The sequence below is a fragment of the Pleurodeles waltl genome, chromosome 8 (genome assembly GCF_031143425.1).
Source record: "Pleurodeles waltl isolate 20211129_DDA chromosome 8, aPleWal1.hap1.20221129, whole genome shotgun sequence".
Classification (NCBI taxonomy): Eukaryota; Metazoa; Chordata; class Amphibia; order Caudata; family Salamandridae; genus Pleurodeles; species Pleurodeles waltl.
This window is the reverse complement of record NC_090447.1, coordinates 145902998-145928319: the sequence shown is the minus strand read 5'-3', so window position 1 is coordinate 145928319 and position 25322 is coordinate 145902998. Positions and strand designations below refer to the sequence as shown.

At 42.9% G+C, this 25322-nt stretch overlaps 1 protein-coding gene across 2 annotated transcripts in view; it reads right to left on the bottom strand.

The window, feature by feature from the left end:
• ANKRD42 (ankyrin repeat domain 42) overlaps nt 1–25322 on the bottom strand; it is a 241548-nt gene that overhangs the window by 158180 nt on the left and 58046 nt on the right. For both annotated transcript variants that reach the window (XM_069203944.1, XM_069203945.1), the window contains 2 exons: nt 14277–14384; nt 6164–6283 (listed from right to left, as the gene is read on the bottom strand). In XM_069203944.1, the coding sequence (XP_069060045.1) occupies nt 6164–6283; nt 14277–14384 (228 nt within the window). The remainder of the gene's footprint in view (nt 1–6163; nt 6284–14276; nt 14385–25322) is intronic.

Here is a 25322-nt window from a genome sequence, read left to right as displayed (position 1 = left end):
CCCAATTCATAGCCACAGTGTAGGGAGGCTGGAGATTACTGTAGATGGAGATTCAGACTTGCTTAATGAAACCAAGGGAATTGTTTCTCTTTTTACTGGATGAACACAAAAAGGAGATCTGACTAAAAGAGGATCTATAACAGGATGTCTTTCCTACTCCTACAAGTCCTGAAAGAAAAAACAACCTCCAAAAAACATGGTCAACTCAAACGGTTTCTATACAGTCAATGCCAAGCACAGTGACTTTACCCATGGAAAGTCATATGCCACACATCTAAACCAACCATTCAAGACTCCCTCCAGGTTTTGTACCCTCAGATAAGAGCAATTACCAGGCAAAAATACAAAAAAGGCTTGACCCTTTGGTGTAGAAAATCCAGTGGTGAAATATAAAAATATAATGCCAAGTGTTCAGAATTTGAAAAGTTGTCAGCTCATTTATTATCAAAGACAAATTCTTATTACAACTGTCCCAAATGCTAACCAGATCTGTAGGGAGGCTTTCAAGAACAAAAGCTTAGCCTGAAAGACCCGGTGAGTCCAGGAACAGTTAAGACTTTGAAAATCATAAAGAGATTTACTATCATGAACTGGTAAAGCACAACAACTGAATTCTAATATGTTGTGGGAGAACAACCTCCCTAAAACACATTAGGGAACTTTTGGGAAGGCAAATCCCTCAGTTGGAAAGTTTCTAAATGCAAATTATTTCTAGACAAACAATAAGACCATGACCATAAGACCTAGATCCAAACAGCCCTCATGGAAAGGGCAAAACAACTGTATCAGAAACGTATTAATGATTTTCCCATAACTATCTTGTACACTATGCCTCTTTTTCCATTGCCAATCCCATTTTTGTGGACAGATCCTGCTGTTTTGTTAACTCCGTGCGCTGGGTTGCTGCTGCCCAGTCCCCAGTGTAAGTGCTCTGACCCCTAAAACATAGTAAAATTGGCTCATTCCCTAATTGGCGTTTTGAACGTTCCATTAATGCTTTTGTATATGATGTAAGAAAATACACTAGTGGGATAGAATGCTAAATGTCACCTGTGGATTACAGTACTTTTTGTGCAATTCAATAGGCTGGCAAGGAAAGCAGTGCTTCAGGCCAACACATCTAGCCCGACTCCTACACTTTTAAACCTGCAGGCAGACCTGTCAAAATAAAACTTTTGATGAGGGAAACCCTTCTTTTAAACATTAAGTAAGTCACCTGTAAGTATACCCTGTGGGCCACAAGTTTGGCTGCCTAATATTTAAAAGTGAAAGATGCAAGAATGTAATTGTTGCAGGTCCCTACAGTTACTAAGCCCCAGAAGTTATTTTCACTGTTGGGACTGTAGCTGGTTCTATGAAGAAAAAGTGAAAGCACAGCTATGCTAATCCTGTACATTTGGTTTGGAATAAGAAACAGAGATGGTTGAACCAATGTTTTTAATATTTATTGTATTTCAAAACCAATGGTGAAGTTGGATTTTTAATAAATACACAGGAAAGGGAAAGTAAAAGGATACGTAGCATTTGCCTGCCTGCTGCTGGATTGTCAGTGTTGCTTTGATGAGGTGTGAAATACTACTCTGAGAGCACAGACAATGGTGTTGGACTGGTGGGATGGCTCGGGGGAGGATTGTGAGCCACTTTAGCCCAATCAGGGGAGCATAGGAGTATTCAGGAACTTCACTAACTTAAAAAGAACTAAGGTTATATGTCAGAGATAAGAGAGGTCTGGAGAAGAGGGGTCTTTTGATCCCAAAACACACTTTAGCCTCCTAGATTTAATCTCAGTGGAGGAGGGAACTTGCCCCAGACTCAGTTTGGAGATGTTAAGTTGGAGGGGGGCCTTAAGCACACCCCTAAGTGTGCCATAAGCTCCCTCTAGGAGCAGAAAGAGTTTGCCATCTTTGAGTTTACTGAGAATGGTGCACTTGGGGATAGTTTGCAGTTAGGCAAACAGCTGTGCTCCAAAAGTAAGAAGGTTTCCACTTGGGAACTTTTTGCCCATAAGTTAGGGAGTGTACAAGAGAAAACCTCCACACACTAGCTAGTGAACTGATCAAAAGTAGCGCCTCATCCCCATTGCTTAGAAACACTTCACAGCAAAGTGTACAATTTTGAGAGGACATCATCTAACATGGATTCAGGCTTGCCCCACTTGAAGATTCTGAGATCTAAAAAAGAGACTAATTCTGAAAATTGTAATCTTGACTGTGAGAAGGCGTGAAAAGTGTCCACCCAATGACAGGAATTTGGCAGCCACAAAAGTTGAACTTTCTCACTTAGAGATTTTCACACCGAAACCAATGTGTCAGTGGGACCTCATCCAGTGGCTATCCAGATTCAAAGGGACTACATCACAAAAAATCTAAGTTAGAAGCTAAACGTGTCGACCAGGACAACCTGATTGGTGTATCCAACCTCTGCTTCATTGTAGTCGGCCTGAAATTGCACAGCGCGCTTTCCTTTTTACTAGCACTTTGGGCCTCATTATGACCCTGGCGGGCGGCGGAGGCCGCCCGCCAGGATCCCGCCCTCCAAATTACCGCGCCGCGGTCAAAAGACCGCGGCGGGTATTACGAGTTTTCCCCTGGGCTGGCGGGCGGTTCCAGTAAAACCGCCCGCCAGCCCAGGGGAAAACGACCTTCCCACGAGGATGCCGGCTCGTAATCGAGCCGGCGGAGTGGGAAGGTGCGACGGGTGCTACTGCACCCGTCGCGTATTTCACTGTCTGCAAGGCAGACAGTGAAATAAATTTTGGGGCCCTCTTACGGGGGCCCCTGCCGTGCCCATGCCATTGGCATGGGCACGGCAGGGGCCCCCAGGGGCCCCGCGACCCCCCCTACCGCCATCCTGTTCATGGCGGCTTTCCCGCCATGAACTGGATGGCGGTAGGGGGGGTCAGAATCCTCATGGCTGCGGAGCGCGCTCCGCAGCCATGGAGGATTCCAATGAGCAGCGGAAAGTCAGCGGGAGACCGCTGACTTTCCGCTTCTGACCGCGGCTGAACCGCCGCGGTCAGAATGCTCATTGGAGCACCGCCAGCCTGTCGGCGGTGCTCCCGTGGTCGGTGGCCCTGGCGGCCACCGGCCGCCAGGGTCAGAATGACCCTCTTTGTGCCTTAAAATTTGTAACATTTGTGTCCCAGGTCCATAGTATTAGATTTGAATCACTTTGGTGTCATTTTTCATATTGAATTTTAAGTATTTTTTTTAATTGATTGTGGGATTTTGTTGTGCTTGCATTGAGCTTTTGACTCTTTTTAGTGTTGCTAAGTACCTGACACATTTTCCTAAGTTAAGCCTGTCTGCGCTGTGCCATAGCTACCAGGGTTTGAGCCCAGCTTCAATTTAATGAAAACTGTGTGTTTGACCTCACTGGATTCTAGGGCTCATTACTTGGGCAGGCCTCACACACTCCCAAACTAATAAGCCATTTCCTTATTAATAACTTCTGTATGGCATGCTATTTCTTTGGAATTTGACCAGATTCCTTCTTCCTTGTTTCCTTCCCTTCAGGTTCTCTCCACAGAAATAGTTTGGGCCTCCCTCTGAAGAAATATCACCTTAACAAACTTGTACATACTATTTGTTAATCGCTTTTACTTTATGTTTGTTGAAATACTAAGATTTTGGGCCTGATTACAACTTTGGAGGACGGTGTTAAACCGTCCCAAAAGTGGCGGATATACCACCTACCGTATTACGAGTCCATTATTTCCTATGGAACTCGTAATACGGTAGGTGGTATATCCGTCACTTTTGGGACGGTTTAACACCGTCCTCCAAAGTTGTAATCAGGCCCTTTGTCTTCCATGTGACCCTAAGGGGATTCAACCTTAGAGTATCTGCAATAAACCTTAAACTTCAGTGATATCATAGGAACAACTTACCCTCGAGACTTACATTCAGGTGGATCAACAGGACTCAATGAGCTATGCTCAGAACCTCATAAGCATCTAACTGCTAAACTATCTCCTAGAATAGTGGTCTTCAACCTTTGCTATGCTTAGAACTCCTCTGCTCCATTCCCTGGGAGAAATCCTTTGAAAGGGTACGGATGGAGTTGCGTGTAAAGAAGGTTACTACATCATTGACACATTGGGAATTGCATTACAGGAGAAGCCCCATCCAGGTCACCTAATCAAACCTCCATCCAGAACATTCCTCTTCAAATTCACATCCTGACCCTTCTCTGCAAAGTCCTATCCGAAACACTCTGCAAATTATCACCACTCTGCAAAGCTCTCATCTAGACATACTTTACAAACCCCATCACTCTTTACAAAGCCCTTTCTCGACTTTCTCCACAAAGCATCTACCAGATCTCACCTTCAAAGAAGACCTGCCCAGATCTGGTTCTAAAACCACAACTCAGACATCCTTTACAATGCCCATTCCAGGCACCTCTCTACAAAAGACCAATTAGGCCCTCTCTTTAATAGCACATCCAGAACCCATTATCGAAACCCCATCCAGATCTCCTTTTAAAGCCCAATCTCAAAAAACCCTCTTTGAATGTTTTTTCAAAGCACAGATAAAAAGTCCCATTGTAATGCCTCAACCCATCCCCAGACACCCACTCATAAACATATCCAAAGACCCCTAGGCAGCTGTATCATTGTGTCCCTACTAATCTCTATCCCTGCACAACTTACAAAGTCTCATCCAAATAATTTCCCCTCCTTACTCCTTCTGCAAAACCCCAGCCAGACATACAAGCCAAAACCCCATCAGAATTCCAGTACAAAGCCTCATTCAGACCATCTCTGTAAAGACCTCTCTGGACCCAACTAAAAGTTCTAACTGCGCTAGCTTGCTCTGCAAAGCCCATTTCAGATATCCTCGCTAAAGCCTCAATCCATCACTTCTGCAAACATTCTTCGAGATAACCTTTACAAATATACTGTGTCCCCTTTTTGAAAACCACACCAAAGAACCTCTAAACTCTCATATCTTGAACCTCTTTTTGAAATCTCAATCCACCTTCCCCTCTGGAAAGCCTCACCAATTCCTATTCTTGAAAGATTAATTCAGTACCACCTTGAAAATTCCTAGCCTGTCTCAAATACCAAACCATGCGCCTTCTTCAAATACCCACCAGCACCCTCCTGACACCAAGTCCTATCCAGAGGTAGTAGTAGCAACTGTTGATGCTAAAAAAGGAGTGGTCTCAATCAACTTCTGTAAAGCTTTACACAGTTTAGATTTGGCCCTGCCATAATCAAAACGATAAAACCTCTTAACAAAAAGATGATTCAAACAAAGCTGCCAGTGGTGGCCTATAGCAGCACTACAGATGAGGACCATGCAAGGCCTATAACGTCTCAGGTCCCTGCAATGGATATAGAATAACTCGCACAGATGGTTCAAGCTTACAGTATAGGTAAAGGACTGAGGTACAGGAGGCGGGATCTGTTATTTCTCTTCAGATAATATACTGGTATTTCTTACTGACCCATGGAACAATATACTCCAATGTTGGATATTATTGATTAATTTGGTGCAGTTGTAAGCCTCAATATTAACAAGCTTTAATCGGATTGAGGGCCTCATTACGCGGATGGTGGTCTTAAGACCTCTAGTCCTGTGGTGGCAGTCAGGACCGCCGCTACTGTGGCGGTCCAACAACCAGCTAAAGACCCTGGCGGTCAGACTGCCAGGGTTCTGCCGCAGCCTGGCTGTGGCAGAGATTGTAATCCGTCAGGGCAGCGCTGCATGCAGCATTGCCCTGCGGATTACGACCTCATTCTCTGCCAGCCTTTTCATGGTGGTTGGCCATAAAAAGGCTGGCGGAGAACAGCTGCAGGGAGCCACAGAGGGGCCTATGCACTTGCCATGGGCAGTGCAGGGGTCCTCCTGCCCAGCACCCTTGCAATGTTCCCTGTCTGCTGTGGGCTACAGCATTGCCGCCAGCTCGATTACAAGCCAGAGACAATGCTGTAGCCTGTTTCCCGCTAGGCCGGGGGCGGAAACCGAGGTTTCCGCCCACAGGCCTGGCAGGAAATTCCTAAAAGGTCAGGCGTGGTGGTCGCCACTACGGCGGAAGCCACCCTGTTGGGAGTATGGCAGACAGGCTTTACCGTCCACCAAACTCATAATGAGGGCCAGTATGTTAAAAAAGAAAACTTTTACAATTATATAAAAATAAGCAAGTTAAAACTTACCACACCACTCCGTAGAATGGTCTGCAAAGTGAATGAATGCCCATGAGCTGCTGCAAGGTGTGATGGAGTGCATTCCCGATCATCTTTTGCTGTAAGGTTGGCACCATTAGTTATAAGAGCCTACAAAAAAAGAGCATTTTCAAAGTGTTTTTTCTTTTTTTTTTAAACTACAAATGAGCCACCATTGATGGTGCCAGCTTCCTCTGACTGTGGCTTAAGTTCACTGCAGCACGCCTTTTTGAAACCAGTAAGCATTAGCATCAATGCCTTATTTTCTAAAACAATGTCAATGTTTACAATTCATATTGAAGTTTTCTCTTTTGTTTCTCATACCTTCACTATACAGTTGCCACTCACCTTTGAAAATGCTAAGATGAATCCCCTGATGTTCGAGAGATGTGTGGTTGATGAGATCACAACACTTCAGCTGTTTCTTCTTTCTATCCCTTCCATTTTACCCTCCCATACAGAGTTTAGTTCTGCTATTTTTGTTCAGTCACACACGAGTAGAGCTATGTTCTAGGGAGTGGGGCAGATTGCCCTCAGACTCGGTCAATCAAGACAAGTGAACACTGACAATATTCCTTAGCTGTTCATAGAAAGACATGAACCAGAGGAATCTAAGAGTAGTGTTCACAAGATCCACTGGAGATGCCCTGATCTCAAGCAGTCTAGGAAGGTAATCCTTCCAACCTCCAAAGCCTGTGTCATGTGAGATATGTCTGATGAAGGTATTTTATTTGGGTCAATCAGTGTTGGGTGGATCTGGCTACTTCCCTCTGAACCATCACTCAAACTGCCAACCCTCATCAGATGCTATCCTCATATCTTCCTCCTACACTCGTCTAACAACTTTGAATGTAACAGGAGCATTCATCTTGCAGCTCAGAAACTACTGTTGGGTCTTTAATGTAGGAGAGTATGGCATTTGTCAGTTGCAGCGACTTAAAGAAGTGATGTGTGTGCTTGTCGTAGTTTGAATTGAGACCTTTAAAGGAGCAAAGGGATGGGTCAATCATGACATCATCTAGTTGAGACATTACAATATTGCCCAAACCACGGAACCATCCCAACCTCAAAGTGGTGTTTCCCTGGTGAGTCATTTGTGCGCACTGATTCTTATCAAGATATTTTCCATAGTGCAATAACTGTCATTGTGGTAGGTGGGAGGTGTGGGTTGGTCTTGCCTCAATACAGAAAATGTAATTGGTAGGTGAGCAGCTCACTAGTAATCTGTTGTACAGATTCTTCCATCATATTGAGACTTTTAATATTTGCCCATGGCAATGAGTTAGGTGGCAACTACACATAGGAAAGACCATAACATAGCACTTAGATAATTAAAAAAAACCTATGGGAAAGCTTCTATGGGTAATTTCAGACTTGGAAGAGCTAGTAGGGCATTGAGACCCAACAACAAAAGGAGAATGGCACCCAAAATGCCAAGTCTCTCTGCAGTCTAGCCCTGAGGAGTACCGGATTACATTCCCAGGCCCAGCTTCTGTCTCTAGCTATATATGTGTACTTGCTTACCTTTGAATTGGGCTGCATAAAAACGAATGAAAGAAGATTTAGCATACTCCTCACCTCTATGTCCTTAATATCATTTAAACTTTCAGAAGTGAAAAGTAGGATATTTTTCTTTCTCCCATCCTGGTCGAATAACTTAGAGCCTGATTTAGATTTTGGCGGAGGGGTTACTCTGTCACAACGGAGATGGATATCCCGTCCACCAAAATATAAATCCAATTATAGCCTATAGGATTTAGATTTCGGCAGACGGGCTATCCGTCACCATTGTAAAGGAGTAACCACTCCGCCGGGATCTAAATCAGGCCCTAAGACATTTATGTCCCGGTAAATCAGACACATTTCTCCAAATTAACCACCTCAAAAAAACAATTATACACCATTGGTTAACTGGTTCAAGAACAACTGACAGTGTACAGCAGTGAAATTCCCACAGTGTATACCCAGCACACTGACACCGTTTTCAACTCAATCCCTAACAACTTTCCTCCTTCTCCTCACCATGATGTTTCTATTATTCTCTGCTTTCTGCAGCAAGTCACGTCCTCTCTTCGGAAGGAAAGTAGAGGCATGACACTCTACAATAAAGCATGCAACTGTCCTCCCATTGCTGTAGAAACCCCTGCGGACCCTTCAATGCTCACCAACTACAGAACGATCTCCTGCTACCATTCCTGGCCAAAGTCATAGAGAAAATCATGAACAGACACCTCACCCAATAACTCAATCACCACCAACTCCTCAACAACACGAAGTCTGGTTTGAGACTCAACCACAGCATGGAAACTATCCTCGTAGTTGCAACAGATGGAATCCACATGACTCTGGATAGAGGAGACATTATGTCATGACTTGTTTTGTGATTCCCAATAGTTTCTCAGGAACACACTGACAATTAAATCCCAATGCCTTCTCCAGAACATCTCCAGCATCCAAAAGTAATTACTAGAGACTCTAAATGCTCGATGAGGGAAACGGGATAGGGAGAGACAATAGAGACTGCCTTGCCCAGGTTTTCTAGGCTCTTCTCGATCACCACTGTTGTTGCGCTAATTTATTCACTTGTTAAACTGTAAACAAAAGATGTTATTAGCTTAAACTGTACAACCCTCTCTAATATTGGTGTATTTATCATTGTGTATTAACCTGACTTGCCCTATGGGACAATGGCTTTAGCTTCTCTTCTAATTCCTTTTTAGGTTGAATTCTTTGCTAACTTATCTCTTGATAATTCTTGTATGGTAATTATATTGTTAAAGAATTAGACTTACAAAATTACACATGTTTCTATAATAAATATATACAGGAATTGAGTCCCAGTTCTAGTCTGAATGCTGAAACTGGCTAGTATCTAGTTGTTTGGCTAGTTCTTTCTCTTAAATTGTTATTGTTTTGCCTTCTTCATGAATACTCTTATGGTAAATGCTAAAAAAAATTAAACCACTACTCTTAGGTTAATGAAGCAGAAGGGACACTTTTTCTAAAAAGAAAAGAGCAGATGTGTGACTGAAACACTAGTCACACCCCAAATGCCTCAGAGACTCAGAATGCTAATTCCCTCTTATGAGTCTTGGAAATGCCCACTTGAAGCTTTGAGTCTGCATGGCTCCAAAACACTGTCTGACCTAAACCGACATGAAATGAACACACTAGCTACTGTAGCAAGCGCCACTCACCTGACTAACCTCTGAGAGGAATACCACACGACGAACACGAAAGTGCTATCAGGTTGAGTACCTCTTGTGAGGTGTGCCGCTTCAAGCACCTCGCTCATGATTCTTTTTTCCAAGGTACTCGGACTGAAAATTCTAAAAGAGATAGCAGTAACAACTAGTATGTGCATGCAGTGCAACCGGCGGCCACCATCTTGAGATTCCTTCTACATGAAACTGAAGCCCAACTGAATTTAGTTGCGCAGACTACATGGGATAGTTTTCTATTATGAGCTCTGTAGATCCTAACACATGGCGGTTCTCAACCTCCTGGACCTCTCCACAGCATTTGACACAGTCTGCCACCCCATTCTCATCCAAGACCTACATAACATTGGAATCCAAGGACATACACCCTGAAGGATCTGCTCCTTCCTCATAGGAAGGACCCAGTCAGTCACCTTGGCACCATAAACATCAGTTGCCTGCGACCTTATCTGCAAAGTTCTGCAAGAATTCTTCCTAAGCCCGGCTCTCTTCAATGCATACATGATTGCTCTAACCAGCATCATCACCTCTCACAATATCAACAACCTATCATATGCTGACAAAACACAAGTGATTATCTCCCTCATGGACAAGATGACCACTACCCGGATCATGTACAAAGCCTGCATGACTGAAATCGCCCACTGGATGAACACCAATGAGACTGTAGTCATGATCTTTGGGAAGAGCACATCACTGTGGGGATCCACTTGGTAGCCAAGAGAGCTAGGACCAACACCACGACCAACGCACACAATTCAATAATCTTGGGATCATCATTGACAGCAAACTCAAGAGGAACCACCATACCCCCACCCTCCTCCGCAAGTAAATGCCATCACCACTTCATGCTTCCATACCCTGAAGATGCTGAGGAAGATTTTCTAATGGCTCCCAATTGGCACCCAGAAAATCTTAACACAAGTCTTGCTCACAAGCAAGCTCAACTATGGGAACTTTCTCTATGTTGCGATCCACAAAAAACTCACCAAAAGGCTGCAGACCATACAGAACTTGGCGACCAGACTCACTCTCATTCTCCCATGCCGTACCTCCATCACACCACACCTGAAGGAGCTCCTCTAGCCCCCCATTCATAAAAGAGCACAAACTTCTCACCCACACTTTCAAGGCACTACATAACACTGGTCTGGTATACCTCAACAATCACATTTGCTTTCACAAAGCTTCCAGACACCTCTGCTTGTCCGCACTCCTACTTGCACAAATCCCACTCATACAAAAAAGCAGATCTGGTGGTTGAGCCTTCTCCTACGATGTTCCCAATGAGCAGATCGACCTGCTGCTTCACTTAAGAGCGTCCTCCTCACTTCTTGAATTCTGCATGAAGCGGAGGACCTGGGTTTTCGAGTGGTCCCACTAAGTCCTAGGTCTGCTTAGACGCACAACTGGTCAGTGCCAGAAAACCCTGCACGGTGATAGTGCATTCTACAAATATGCCTAACATAACATAGCGCCAAGACCGTGACCCAGCAATGAAGACGTAATTAGCTCTGCAGAGTATCTCCATGGTTTTGGCCAACTAGTTTTCTTTTCTATTGGTGCCTCACCTTAATGCATGTATTTGTTTTATACAAAGGTGCCTAACTCCATCATTGATTTGATCTCCCTTTGTTAAAATATATGTAATAAACAGATAGCCCCCAATCCCAAAATAACCTTTTTAAATGATGGTGTTGCTCTCCATGCCACTACTTTTATTTATATAATTATTAGAATGCTCCTCCTCCTCTTATATCTCAACTTCTGTGTGCTGCCACTGATTTTCCACCCTGGTACCTGCCATGGTGTATACTCACACACTGTGGTCCAGGGGGAAATCTGTCCAGCAGGGACAAGTGAACAGTAATGTGTCTGCATACCTGGTGAACATAAGGGAGTAGTTCCCTCTCCTCTGTGAAAGGTGAAACTCTAACTTTGGGCAGGTAATTAAACATAACTTGTGAACAATAGTACAGAGCTCTACCGTGACTTGTGCCACGGTATTTATGGGTCTTGCTGCCTCTTCATGCTCACTGCCAAAGCCATCTGCGATGCTGAAGGCAACGTCTTCTGCTATTGATTCCTCCAAGGTGCACAGACATTTCTTCTTATATTGTATCATGTGTGACTTAAATGACAGTCTCTTTACTCAGACTCTCTCCTTACATTTTGCTTTTTTCTATTTTTATCATCCGAAAACATGTAATTTGATTCTGCACTTACAGTACCATTATTATGACTAAATATTAAGGCATTGAGATGCCCCTTGTATAGAGATCCTGAGATACAGTGCACATAACATTTATTGAGCTAACACTAAACCTAATTTGAATATAACTAGGAAATAGAAAACGTAATTCTATAAGAAAAATATATTCGAAGGCACCGCCAAGTTACCCAATGTGTCTTTTTTAGTTTTCACAACTCTTCCACCAACAACCGTTCCCTTGAGTTAGTGTTAGACCTGGCATCTTTAGGGTGGTCTTACCACAGGCATTCTGACTTCCGCCTTACTGTTTTGTTGCTGTATCTTTTGGGTGGCCTTAGGACTCTGAGCACTTTACCACTGCTAACCAGTGCTAAAGTGCATGTGCTTCTCCCCTAAATGTGGTAACATTGGTGTATCCACAATTGGCATATTTAATTTAAATGTAAGTCCCTTGGAAAGTGCCATCCCTTATACTCAGGGCCTGTAACCTAAATGCTACTAGTGAGCTGCAGCACTGGTTGTGCCACCCACTTCCTTAGCTCTGTAAACATGTCTCGGGCCTGCCACCATAGAGCCTGTGTGCGCAGTCTCACTGCCACCCCGACTTGGCATTCTAAACCTCTTGCCAACCCCAAAACTCCCCTTTTCTTGCATATAAGTTACCCCTAAGGTAGGCCCTAGGTAGATCATAGTGCAGGGTGCCATGTCAGTGAAAGGCAGGACATGTACTTTTAAATCTTTCATGTCCTAGTAAAGAAAAACTCCCAAAGTCGTTTTTCATTACAGAGAGGCCGGACCTCTTATAGGCCAGCATTGGGAATACCTTGTAATACTTTTAAAGCTGTAATTACTGATCTGAAAGGAGTAGCTGCATCATGTTTAGTGTAATTGGAATGGTCATGATAAATCCTCTTTACTGGTAAGGTCAGGTTTATGATTAGTATTTTAAATAAGGGCCAGCTCTAGAATGTGGGCATTTCTGTGCTTTCACTGCCCTGCAGTCTATCCTATCTCCAATATACGTCTGGCCTGGGTTCGGCGACAGCTACACTTGTGCATTCCCTTCAGACACCCACAACACACTCAACTGCGTCTGCATACTGATGGGTCTTCCACGGGGGAGGTTGGGAAGGGCTCCCACTTACATCTTAAAGGGTAGTAGCCAGAGCCCTCAAAAAAGGGATGATTGCCCCCCACTGATAGCCTGGAGTCATTGCTGAGCTGAAAGGGGGACCTGTGCACTTCACAGAAACCTTTTGAGGTCATTTCCCACAACAAAGGCACTTTTTTGTATAAGTACTGGGCCTCTACTAAATTCAGTACACTTACTGACCCAAGGAAACTCTGCTGGAGTGTCACCACTTTGCTGTGCCTGATGAGTTTCAAGGAACTGCTGCCCTGCCTTGATGAACCACCCTGCTGCCTGCTGATTGTGGTCCTGAACCTCAAGACTCAACCATCACCCCCAGAGTGACTCTAAGGACCTGGAGACTTGCCCCTGGTTCTTTACCAGGTCTCCAGGACATCAAAGACCTCAAGCGTGGCTTCATTGTAGATTGCCTCTCACTTAATCAATGCTTCAGCGCAGCTGCGTTGTGGTCCACTACTCATCTAACCAAGATTTCAGCGCAGCTTCGTTGCAATCCACTGCTCACCTAACCAAGGTCTCAGAGCTGCTTCATTGCAGCTTGCCGCTCATTCAGCCAAGATACCAGTGCAGCTTTGTTGCTGTCTGCCGCTCGCCCCATCAGGACTTTGGAGCGGCCTCACAGCAATCCGCCGCCCATTTCACCAGGACTTTGGAGCAGCTTCAGTGCGGGTCACTGCCGTGTTGTTAAGTGACGGAGACGTGTGATATGCGCTGGCCTTCCTCAACAGATGAGTCATGCTCAAGCGCAACCCTGCTTCTTGCCCTGTCGCCGGCCTGACTCAGATCACTTCGCCTCAACCCGTGGCAGTTTTTTCCCAGACCGTAGGCCCAAGTGGCCTTTAAGCTTCCGTTGAGCTCTCTGCATATCAAGGATATACTACCTTGTATTCTTCACCCAGACTGCTCCCGAACGGCCCTGATCGACCTATTCTGCGCTCCTCGCAGAGGAACACTCGTATTCTCACACAGTAAGTAAAGACTCTAAAATAAGCTTCAAACACCTTGCGCTTATTGTGATATCTTTTAAATGTGAATACTCATTTGATTTTTGTTGTTTTTGGCCTTGATCTATTCAGCTAAATAACCTCTATTTTTAATACACCCAGGTGGAGTCATTTTTGTGGTGTGTCACTGTGATTACTGTAAGGGTGTAAAACAAATACTTTACAAATTGCCTTCTACGTTAAGCCTGCCTTCACTGTGTCAAGCTACTAGAGGATGAGCACAGGTTAATTTAGGTTATGTATTTGAATGCCCTGACTAGGATTGTGTTTCCTACTTACACAGAATATATTACCCTGCCAACCAGAGTCCCAAATTCCAAAACAGTTACTGTACTGACACAGCCCTTACATTTGAATTTTACATATCAATTCATTTGGACACTGTGGCCTTCCATAGCAATTGTTTAGTCCATTTCAGGATATTCATTTAATATATATCTATCTCGCATCCAAAGAGCAGGCTTGTCTGCTGGTTGTCTCCCACAAGGTAATATATGTGAAAAGGAGTTACTGGTACCTGCATGCAAGCATCTTGTCCCCTTATTGCCGACAGGTGAGCTGCTGTCCAGCCTCGGGTAGTCACATCAGTTATATCAGCCCCATGCCACAGCAACCAGTGAAGGCACTGTAAAAAACAGAAAGCATTCACTTCAAAATTAACTGCTGAAATTCATCATGAACATCACAAAGGCACTAGGAACAACAAGGAGTGCACTTCTAATCCAAGTTCAACATTTTCTTGGAAACTCAGTGTTGATAGCAATCAATACGCGTACAAATCTGATCTCCACAGTAGTTCAAAGCCCACCTGCTGCCCATTGTCTCCTGTACATGGATTAATGAAAAAGGCCCAATGAACCTCAGGGAGCACACAGAGTCTAAAGGGGTGAATCCTCTTGCAGACAATGTTATGTCAACACATCCATCAGAATAGGATGGCCTACTGTAATCCGAAAAAGAAGAACATTTTAAGAGTGTGGCCCTTACTTGTTTAATTGATATATATAGTGTGTTTTGATTGTAGAGTGTTTAACAACACTACCGAGGTTGTAAACCCATGCAGTCAATGCATATGGGTCACCACCCCCTCAGTTGATCTCCCTTTCAGACTTGAGTGCCTCAAATGATCTCCTGTTCATTTCCCATCCCATCAGAAGAAGCCCTGGGATGAGCAATTATGATTGCACTCTGCAGCTTCAAACTTGAGTTTCAGCTTGATTTATATTTTCTTCCAGGCAGATGCAGTTACACTTTCCGTCGTCCACCCACATTGCCAGTCAATGCTCATGGCCACTGTCAAGCAGATCAATCCGATAATACCTTACACCCACATCCTATTCAGCTAGCACTGTATTTAAGGTTGCATCTAACAGCACTTTCAGCACTGGACCAAGGTGAGACAGTCAGGTAGGGTGCTCGCCCTTCCAAAACAGATTGTGTAAATGGTCAGGCACAGCAATGTACTCAAGATTAACACTTTCAGAATTCTACTTTTAAGCAATAGTATAACAATTAACTGATAATTGTGGGACAAGTAATTAACAACTGTTATGCTTGATTCAAAATATTCAGTCTAGAATAGATGTGAACTTATAAGGGCCACTGTGACCTACTTAGAAATAAAAGCATTATGGATTTAAAACATCTACATGATTGGGATAAACAGATTATTATTGGCAAACATTTTTACAGTAATAGTTTGATGGCTGTGGGGGGCATCCTCACTAATATTGCCAGCATGATATGGGCTGTGTACAAGATAGCAAAATAAATGACAAATACACTAAAATATTTTAGCTGCTATTCAGAATTATTTCGGAGAAAACAATGACGCTGAATCCAGAGTTCACATTATTTGGGATACAGTTAAGGATTATGTAAGAGTCATCAATGATAGATATTATGGCCGATATTAATAAAACTGAAAATCAAATGCAAACCCATTTGAAAAATGATTGCAAAACTGGAACACACGATAGCACGCTCCAAAGGCTCTTCTGGGCTAGAAATTTTGAAAACCCTTAAATATTAATATAATAGCATTATTAAATAATAAAGCTAGACAATAATAATAAAGCTAGAAAGTTCTGAGAAGGAAATAAAGCAGGAAACACCATTACAAATTACCTCAAACATTAATGACTGTATACAAAGATCATGGCCATAAAACATTTTAAAGGTAAAACCAATATGAATAAGGATATCACCCTTAAATACTTCCACTATTTCTATTCTAAATTATATACCTCCAGTGCAAACTGCTCCCTTGATGAATTCACAAAGTATCTAAACAAACCATGAGGCAATCAGCTTAAAAAGAACCTCAACTCTCTGATAGTTAAGCCTGAAATAATCAAAGCAATCAATTCACTTGAAATTTGCAATTTCCCATGCATGGGCTCTTTCCTGCTACCTTGGATAAGGACATTTGGTATCCTCTTCTTGACCGTATGGAAAAATTATTTCTCCATTTTGCAAATGCTGGAACCAAGAGCAAAGCAGCTGATGCTACAATAGCAGCTATTCATAAAGAAGGGAATGACTCACTAGAAACTCAACATTACAAGCCCATCTCCTTAATTAATTTTGATTAGAAAATGTAAGCAAACATTTTTGACCTTCAAACCTGAAAAAGCAACTTCTAACAATATCAGACTATTTGGACATGTACTAGAAAAAGTTACATTTCTTGACTCTCCCTCGTTTGATGTGGTGCTCGATGTAGAGAAGGCCTTCATTAAAGTATTTTAGAAGGGTGTTTTTTGCACTATACGCCCCAATGTTAGCCCGCACAAGAGATAACAGCGTGTTATGGGAATATTTAGCACTCTTGCACGGGTTCAGACAAGGATGCCCCTTGTCACCACTTTTATTTCTGTTAGCAATAGAACCTCAGCTGATTGCCATACAGTACAATTACATGATAAAAAAGCATAATCTCTTCCGCTGGTGGCAAGAACGTAGCTGCATACACAGATGACATTCTGGGCTTCACAGAGGACACCATACAAGTCTATGCATATGCTTTTGGGCATTCCCTCAATCTGGACAAAATGGAAATTTTTCCCCTGAATAGTCTATTCACGCTGGATATACTTGTGCAAACCAGCTTAAGATGACAAAACAAGCAAATCAATTAACTAGGTATCCTTTTCAGTAAGACACTAAAAGACTTCATTCTTCAAAATGAAAACTCAATAACTAGGAAAATTACAAATTTACTTGAAAACTGCCCCCCAAATATATGACATGGAGGGTAGGATAGAGTGCATTAAGAAGAAAGTGACTCCACAAATAAGCTTTATTACTAGCATGTTTCCAATATAACTTTCTGATATGTCTTTCAAAACAACAGACGCATATCAAATTATATTTGGAAGATAACACAGTAAGAATTCCTTAAACCAAACTAAGATTAGGCAAAACAATTAGGAGGTTTTAAACTCCCCAACTGTAATAACTATCAAACAGCTTTGGCTTTAAATACCTGGGTACACGTTATACATGACCCACATGTGGCGATGGAACTAATCCGCACTCCCCTTCTTATGTTTGTTAAGGCCAATCAGACCAAACTGGACTCACTGCCAATCTTCATTACAGGGCACGTTGTATTATATAAAATGGTCTCCTTAAGAAAACTGCTTTATGTAATCCAAAATTATCCTTATCAGATATCTGAACATTTGTTCCAGAAACTCAGGAGGAGGACAAGGCATTCATATGGACATACAAAACACCTTAAATTGCATTTGGGAAATCTTTTGTCATCGTATGAAGGAGGCGTTGCTTAGGCAGACATTCAGCGTTATTGCTTGGTAGCCCACCTAACAGTATTGAACAAAAGGATGTTTGGGAGGAGGGATGTTCCTGTCACTAGAGCAGAGAGAGTGGAATTAATTAGCGGAGCCAGTCCTCAAGAGCACCATGTACATAATGAAGATAAGCAGTACCTTGCTGCCAATTACTTGGGTGGTTTTAGAAAGCTTGGACAAATCACTCAAATGGATGAAATGGACTAGAAGGATCACACAAGGAATACCACCATGCACAGTGAATGGATGAATCAGGTGAAACAAATGGAGGGTCTGGTTAGCCTACAAGAATGCAGTCACCACGCACCACCAGAACATCAGAGCTTCCAAAAATGCTGCCATTCAAAAACACCTCAGCACCAGCACTCACAACTGCAAAGAGTTCTTCATCATCATCGAAGAGCACCTCATCCATCCCTCCCACCCAAGACCTCTGTCACCTTCTTCCACCGAAAAATCCAGGACATTTACGACGGCTTCAAGAACCAAAACCCTTCCTCATCACTCACAAATACCACCACGGACCCAGCACCACACCAGATCCTGAACTCCTGGACCCCCATCACCAAAGAGGACACCCAAAGTCACATGAACTCCATCCACTCTGGAGCACCCTCAGATCCATGCCCTCATCACATTTTCAGCTTGCCCAGCACCACTATAGCATCTGATCTTGGCTGAACTATCAACCGATCCTTCGAGATCGCCACCTTCCCATCAGATAGGAAGCACACCAAGATCAACCCGCTACTCCACTCCTTAAGAAACCCACTGCTGACCCAGGGAGCTGAAGAACTACAGACCCATCTCTCTGTTCTCTTTCCCAGCCAAAGTAATGGAAAAGGCCATCAACCAGCAACTCACCGAATTCCTCGAGACACACCAAATTCTAGACCCTTCCCAATCCTGATTCAGGAGCAACCACAGCACCAAAACAGCACTGCCACCGATGACATACGTGCCATATTAGACCACGGAGGCATGGCCACACTCATCCTCCTCAACCTCTTCACTGCATTTGAAACCGTTTCCCACCCCACCCTCTGCCCCACACTCCACGATGCTGGCATCTGAGATAAAGCACTGTAGTGGATCAGGTCCTTCCTTACCGGAAGAACACATAGTGTCACACTACCACCTTTCACATCAGAACCCAAAGATACATGCCGCAGAGTACCCCAAAGATCATCACTCAGCCTGACACTTTTCAATATCTACATGGTCCCGTTGGCCAAGATCACCAAACAACACGGGCTAAAAGTCGTCTCCTATGCCGACGATACCCAACTGATTCTCTCCCTGTCTGACGATGCTGTAAAGGCCAGGAGACGTGTCCACAATGAGATGAGAGCAGTCGCCATCAGCATGGAAGCCAGCTGCCTCAAACTCAACACGGACAAGACGGAGAGCCTCGTAATCGGGTCCACCACTTCTGCCTGGAACAACTCCTGGTGGCCCATCACGCTGGGAAACGCTCCCCCCTCCCCACGGACGACACACAAAATCTAGGCATCATCCTGGACTCCTCACTATCCATGACCTGCCAAGTCAACGCCATCTCTTCAACATGCTTCCACCCCCTCTGAATCCTTCAAAAGATCTTCAAGTGGATCCCCTCCAACACAAGGAAGACAGTCGCCCACACACTCATCACTAGCAAACTGGACTACGGCAATGCACTCTATGCCAGCATCACCAAGAAACTGCAATCAAGTCTGAAAAGAATCCAGAATGCAGCAGCCAAACTCATCCTGGACATCCCCTGACACAGCCACATCTCCTCCCACCGCAGAGACCTACACTGTCTCCCAGTCAACAAGTGCATTACAAACTCCTGATCCACACCTACAAGACACTACACAACATAGGATCGGCATGCATCCACCACTGCCTCGCGCCTTCTATGTACCCAACAGACAACTCCATTTGTCCCAGCTCACCCTCACAGCCATTCCCAAGATCTGGAAAAGCACACCAGGAGGAAGATCCTTCTACTTTGCAGCCCGGACATTGGACACGCTACCTCTCAAACTCAGGCAGACAGCATCACTCAAGCAGTTCAGGAAGGACCGTAAGACCTGGCTCTTCCATTAAGCAGCACACCCACAAATAGCACCTTGAGACCCTACGGGTGATTAGCCATGCTTTAGAAATGATTGATTGAGGATTTTGAAACTTGTGATGCCACAGTCATTTACAAGGTATACTAAAAAAAAGTGATGGATGGAACGCTTGGCATAATCTCATCCGCTGGTAATCACTTGGACCGCATCCCAGTACATCACTATTTTGCACACCATGTCACCTCAGATTGGACCCAGTCATATGCAAATCACCCTTGACCATGCTCTGATGGGAAAAGTCTAGCCTGAACTGCGAGTCCAGATCTTCCCTGAAAAGGAACACAAGCCACCTAAGTTAGGGCTCAAATGTCAGGTATAGCTCGGGTCCAGTGGCACAGGGTGAATGGAAGCCACATCTGGGCACAACCGACCCACTTGGGGCAACACACTAAAGTATACAAAAAAAAAGTGATGGATGGAATGCTTGAATTAATCTCAACCACTGATAATCACTTAGGGCCGCATCCCAGACGACTGATATTTTGGATATCATGCCATTCAGTTTGGTTCCAGCCTTATGCAAATCTGTCTTGATGCAGCTCCAATGGGAACAGTCTAGCCAGAACTACAAGAACTGAACCGGAACACAAGCAACAATAGACTGGGAGATGTATGGGGGGGGGTTAACCATATTAAAGGCTTCACTGAAATGGGCTAAACGTGACCAACACACAACACAATTCTACAGATAACTCAAATTAAGACACACACTGACTCACCACAATAAGGCACCTGATAAAGTCCCTGACTGTAGCCAGCTTGAAATCAAAATAATAGAGGACAACGTTGAAGGAGAGAAATGTATTTCTCAAAACTACCAATCTATTGTCAACAAAGGTCCAAACAGGTTTTTGGCCCTTAAGTTGGTATGACAGGAGGATGTTTGCATGCTGTATGAGGGCTACTAGAGAAAGTCACGCCCTGGCCAGAGACGAAGAGCTCTCTCCCTCACTGTGAGGAAGCCCAGGACTCCAAAAATACCCTCTGTAGAAGAGCTGGGATGTACCAGTAGAATCTATCGGAGCTGAAGCAAACGATGATCCCACAACATAGTGCCCAGCAAGACATTTGTTCTCTTTCCCCACCCCGGCGCTCGGGGAGATATACTACCACCCTTACTACTGTAGTAGACACGACTGGACCTGCCTAGGCTTCCAGTGTCCCTCATAACCACCGAAACGGTCACAGGGGCACCCTGTTCCTGGTTCACCACCACAGCTCAGGGTCACAGTAGGACCCCATTTCCTACCCTTGTCTCTGTAGCAGTGTTTTTATTTACTCAAACCTATAATGCTCTCCCAAAATTATGTGCCTCATGTTACTGCTCCCATGCCTGTAATATTTCCACAGTAGCGTGTACAGTGAATATGTTCTTTACTTCCCTCCATAGTTGTATTGCTACTGCTGAACGTTGTTGTTGCCCTACTGTACATCATTCTCCAGGCACACAGTGATGTTTGCACGGCTTGGTAGCAACAAGAATAACACAGTAATGTACTCTTGTATTAACTGTGTCCCTGCAGTTGTTACTCCCTGATTACACTATCAACCAGAGTAATACCTGTAACTGTTCATTTATTTGCTATGTACACTTTGGAAAACTCAATACAACTACGTTTAACAAAATGAGGACTATAGGAGAGAGGTCAAGATGCCTGCCCAAACACCAGCAATATCTGCAAAACTTAGGCTCCTTCAGTTTAAATATATACATAGGATATATTACTCTCCAAAAGACTCTGGAAAATGGGCAGACACCCCTCTCTTCTATGTCCCAGGTGCCTGTCTGGCAAAGAGGACTTCTATCTCGTAATCTGGTCCTGCATGATAATACAGAAGTACTGGACATCAGTCACTCAAACCCTTACCACATAGTTGCATGTGAGTATGTTCTCCAAATTGCTGTTGTTGGGCTTAATGATGGAGAATGAGTTTACTTGAGATATGGAAACTTTAATGGGGTTGAGGAGTTTGAAAACAAAGTGATATCACCAGAGACTGGTTCTCACCTACTAAAGGAATGCTACAGGAATGGCAACAAGGGATGCACATATGAGCAATATTAGAGAATCCTGTTTAAGAGATGTAACGTTGCCAGCATAAACACCGGAAGATGTTGGAACCATAGGCAGAGTTTTCTAACATTTACATTTAACTATATATGTATTCTTATTCTGACTTTTTGATCTTTCCATCTGTGAGATTTGTCGCGATAAACTGGGAACACCTTGCTCCCTGTGCTAATTTGACTCTACCTAAGTGAAAATTTAAGCCAGGTTGTTGGCGGTATGGTATAATCTTTTTTATAGTCATATATCAGAGGGATTTATGATATTATAGATATTCCCTGGAGAATTTTAATTCCTTGTGTATTCATATAGGAACTCTAATATAAAGTATCAGTTTGTTTCATCTTTCAATATGGCCTCCTAGGGCCAGATGTATCAAAGGGTTTTTCCCATTCTGTGTCAGTGGGAAAATGTGTTCGTACATATGGCCCCTAGTTATCTCTCCTCCGGGGACCACTTAGTAATCATCCATAACTTTTTTCAGTTTGTACTATTGATTCCCGGAAGTAATGAGTGCTTTCGGCGGTTTGAGGGTTTGGCTTATTAGACAGTCGTTATCTAGGAAGATAAAGGCATTCCCTTGGGAATTTTAGTTCCTTGTGTATCTGTAGGAACTTCATTACAAAGTGTTGTTTGTTGCATCTTTAACTATGGTCGCCCTGTTTTAGCTCCTTTGGGTGTGCTCTTAGGAACAATGAATGACACCTTTTCAGTTTCCAGTACCGGCTTTCGGAGGCAAACGGGGACTTTTGGCATTACGAGGGTTTGAATTCTCATTTGCAGGCGAGAACACTGGGCGTGTAGCTCGCTCCACAGGCTCGTGATTCGGAGATCATGTACAATTAAAGCTTCCCGCCTTGCAAGTTAAGATGTCATCTTCAAAGGTAAGTACTTATTTAGTAGGGAGTGCCGTATTCTGCACGCACCTAGTATAATCAGTTTGGGGCTTTAAATGGGACACATATCTATCGGAAGGGAAAGCTTAGTTATGCTTTCCGGACTCTATGAGCATTGACCTCTACGTGGTCTATACTTAGAGAGCATATGTACTTCAGTTAATCATGTCTCTTTATGCAATTATAATTGTTTTTGTGTTATCTTTACAAACTTGGGGCTCTGATGTTTTAAGGGCATTTCGTACGGAAGAATTGGCCTTGAGACACACACAAAGAATGGGATATTTTCACTCCTCATGTTTCCATCGTTCTAGAGTACATAGTCACACAGGCTTTGATGTGTGCTTTTTCTTGTTTGTCTAGTAGTAAACACTATTGAGTTTTTGTTGAGAATCAGCAGTAACAAGTGGTTTATTCATAATGAATATATCTTTATGTATACTCATTTTAATGTGCCTTTTAGGGAACACTGAGGATTATAAACTAGTGGTGAGACTCCCTTTGTTTGGTTTTGGTTTCTCTATAGAGGCTTTAATCTTTCCCTACCTAATGTCTCGATATGTGACAGGCTGTGATCCGCCTCTCAAAAAAACATAGTATTATAGCAAGGGAGCAGCAGGTGAGCTTTATTTTAGATCCTTTATTCTTTTTCTTTTTCTTTTCTTTTCTTTTTTCTTCTATCGCTGTATGGCTTTCTTTGGGTTTATTCTATCCCTTTTGTGATTTTCCATTTTATAACCTTTTTTGATTTTATCATTAATATCCATAAGAAGTATAGTAATCACGGCTTATAAGTAGGTTTCGGTTATCGAACCCTATTTGGGTTGATTGATTATACTCCTTGTTTCAGTAAAATTATTGGCGTCTATCACTCTTTATAAGCGTGATGCATGTGGACATATCCAGGGGCATGAATGCACAATTAGTGTAATTTGACACACAGAAACAAAAGAAAAATGGGTGTATTTTAATAAAACACAAGGTGGAGGATTAAGTTACCAAGTCAGAACACTTATTGAGCATTTAGTGACATTTGGATTTTTTGGATTGATTTGTTTATAGATTGGCTTTAAATGGACCATACCTTCTTTCTGTATGCATCTTTTAACTAGTGATGGACAAATACGTGCACTGAGGAAGGTGTGTGACCAGTTGGTCACCTTACACCAAAACGTACGTCGGCACGACTGTTGCCTAGAAGTTTGCTTTGATGTTACTTTTCGGGGATTCCAAGTACATTTTGTGCATAGCACATATACTGGAGGACAACAAAAATACATCATAACAGACTTTTAATGAATACACTACATGAAGATCTGAATGAAATAACAAACAGTTGATCTTGAAAAAACATTCCTGTTAAATATATTTAATCATGGATGATAGTGCCCTCCCTGATTAGTGGAACACCTGGAGGAGAACATTTACTAAGCCAACTGTTTATATACATTCTTTTTATATTGGTGTTCCTGAGTGGAGTATGTGGGTATGTATGATGGTTGATAGTTTTAAGGGTAGGTCCATGTAATTTGAAATAAGATACAAGTGTTTTTGGATTAATAATAAATTTGGATATCAAAACTCGATGTATATGTCTACCATTGTCAGTGTATGCACAAATTTTCTTGCTCAACGTTGACAGGATTATTTGAAGTATTTCAGGACTGGTGGGTTTTTTTCTCTTTTTTTTTTCCTCTTTGTACACTCAACTATAGACTACTGATACCTACCACAGACTTGCAAGAGTAAACACACCGCATTTTAGGTTGTGTACCAATTCATTTTGTATGTTCGTTTGTGGCCCCAGTCTGTTACAGCATGTTACATTTGTTATGCTAACACTCAATCAAAAGAATTAGAAAAACACTATCAAATAGTCCGTCTCATAAGACAAGGCACTCCTAGCTCCAACTAGTCAGTATCAGTAATTGAGAAGGAATGTGTGCACTTCTTGCCACCTCTAGCAACTGTTACAATGAAAAATATTAAGGTCAAACATTTTCTTACCATCCCCAATAAGAAGGCGGATACCCTCAAAACACTGGAAATTACACAATAAAGGCAAGAATTTCCTACATGCATCCTTCTGGTTAAACCCGATGATTAAAATAAAGCTTTGCAAAACACAATTTTACAGATATCTCCGATTAAGGCACTCACAGACTTTCCACATTAACGCACTTGACAAAGACCCTGGTGCCATTTTAGGCTAAGCAGGCAATAACTTTATCATTTTTATAAAAGACCTAGGGACGCCAATTTTCCATTGTTCTTTCTCAGAGCTACAATATAAATACAAATTAGATAATATTAACTTTTAAAAATTCCCAGCCTGTAAGTGGGAAAATACTTTTTTCTGACACTCAGTCTAAAGACACAGAACAAATAGAAAAATATCTGTTCTGATCTCAAGCTCACACAGATTACATCAGTTACTTGGACCAGGGTATGAAAGTACTCAACCTTTGCCAAGATTTCACCCATTCTATCTCAAAGTAAGTTTTGGATCCTTCCTGATGTATTCTGGACTGCAGTCAAACGCTGAAGGCAGGGAGTTTATTCCTCCAATTTATGCAGGAACTGCAAGGTTTAGAAAGGTATCAAGGAGCATATGCTCTCCCAGTGCAAGTATGTCAAACCTTTCTGGCAAAATATCCAAG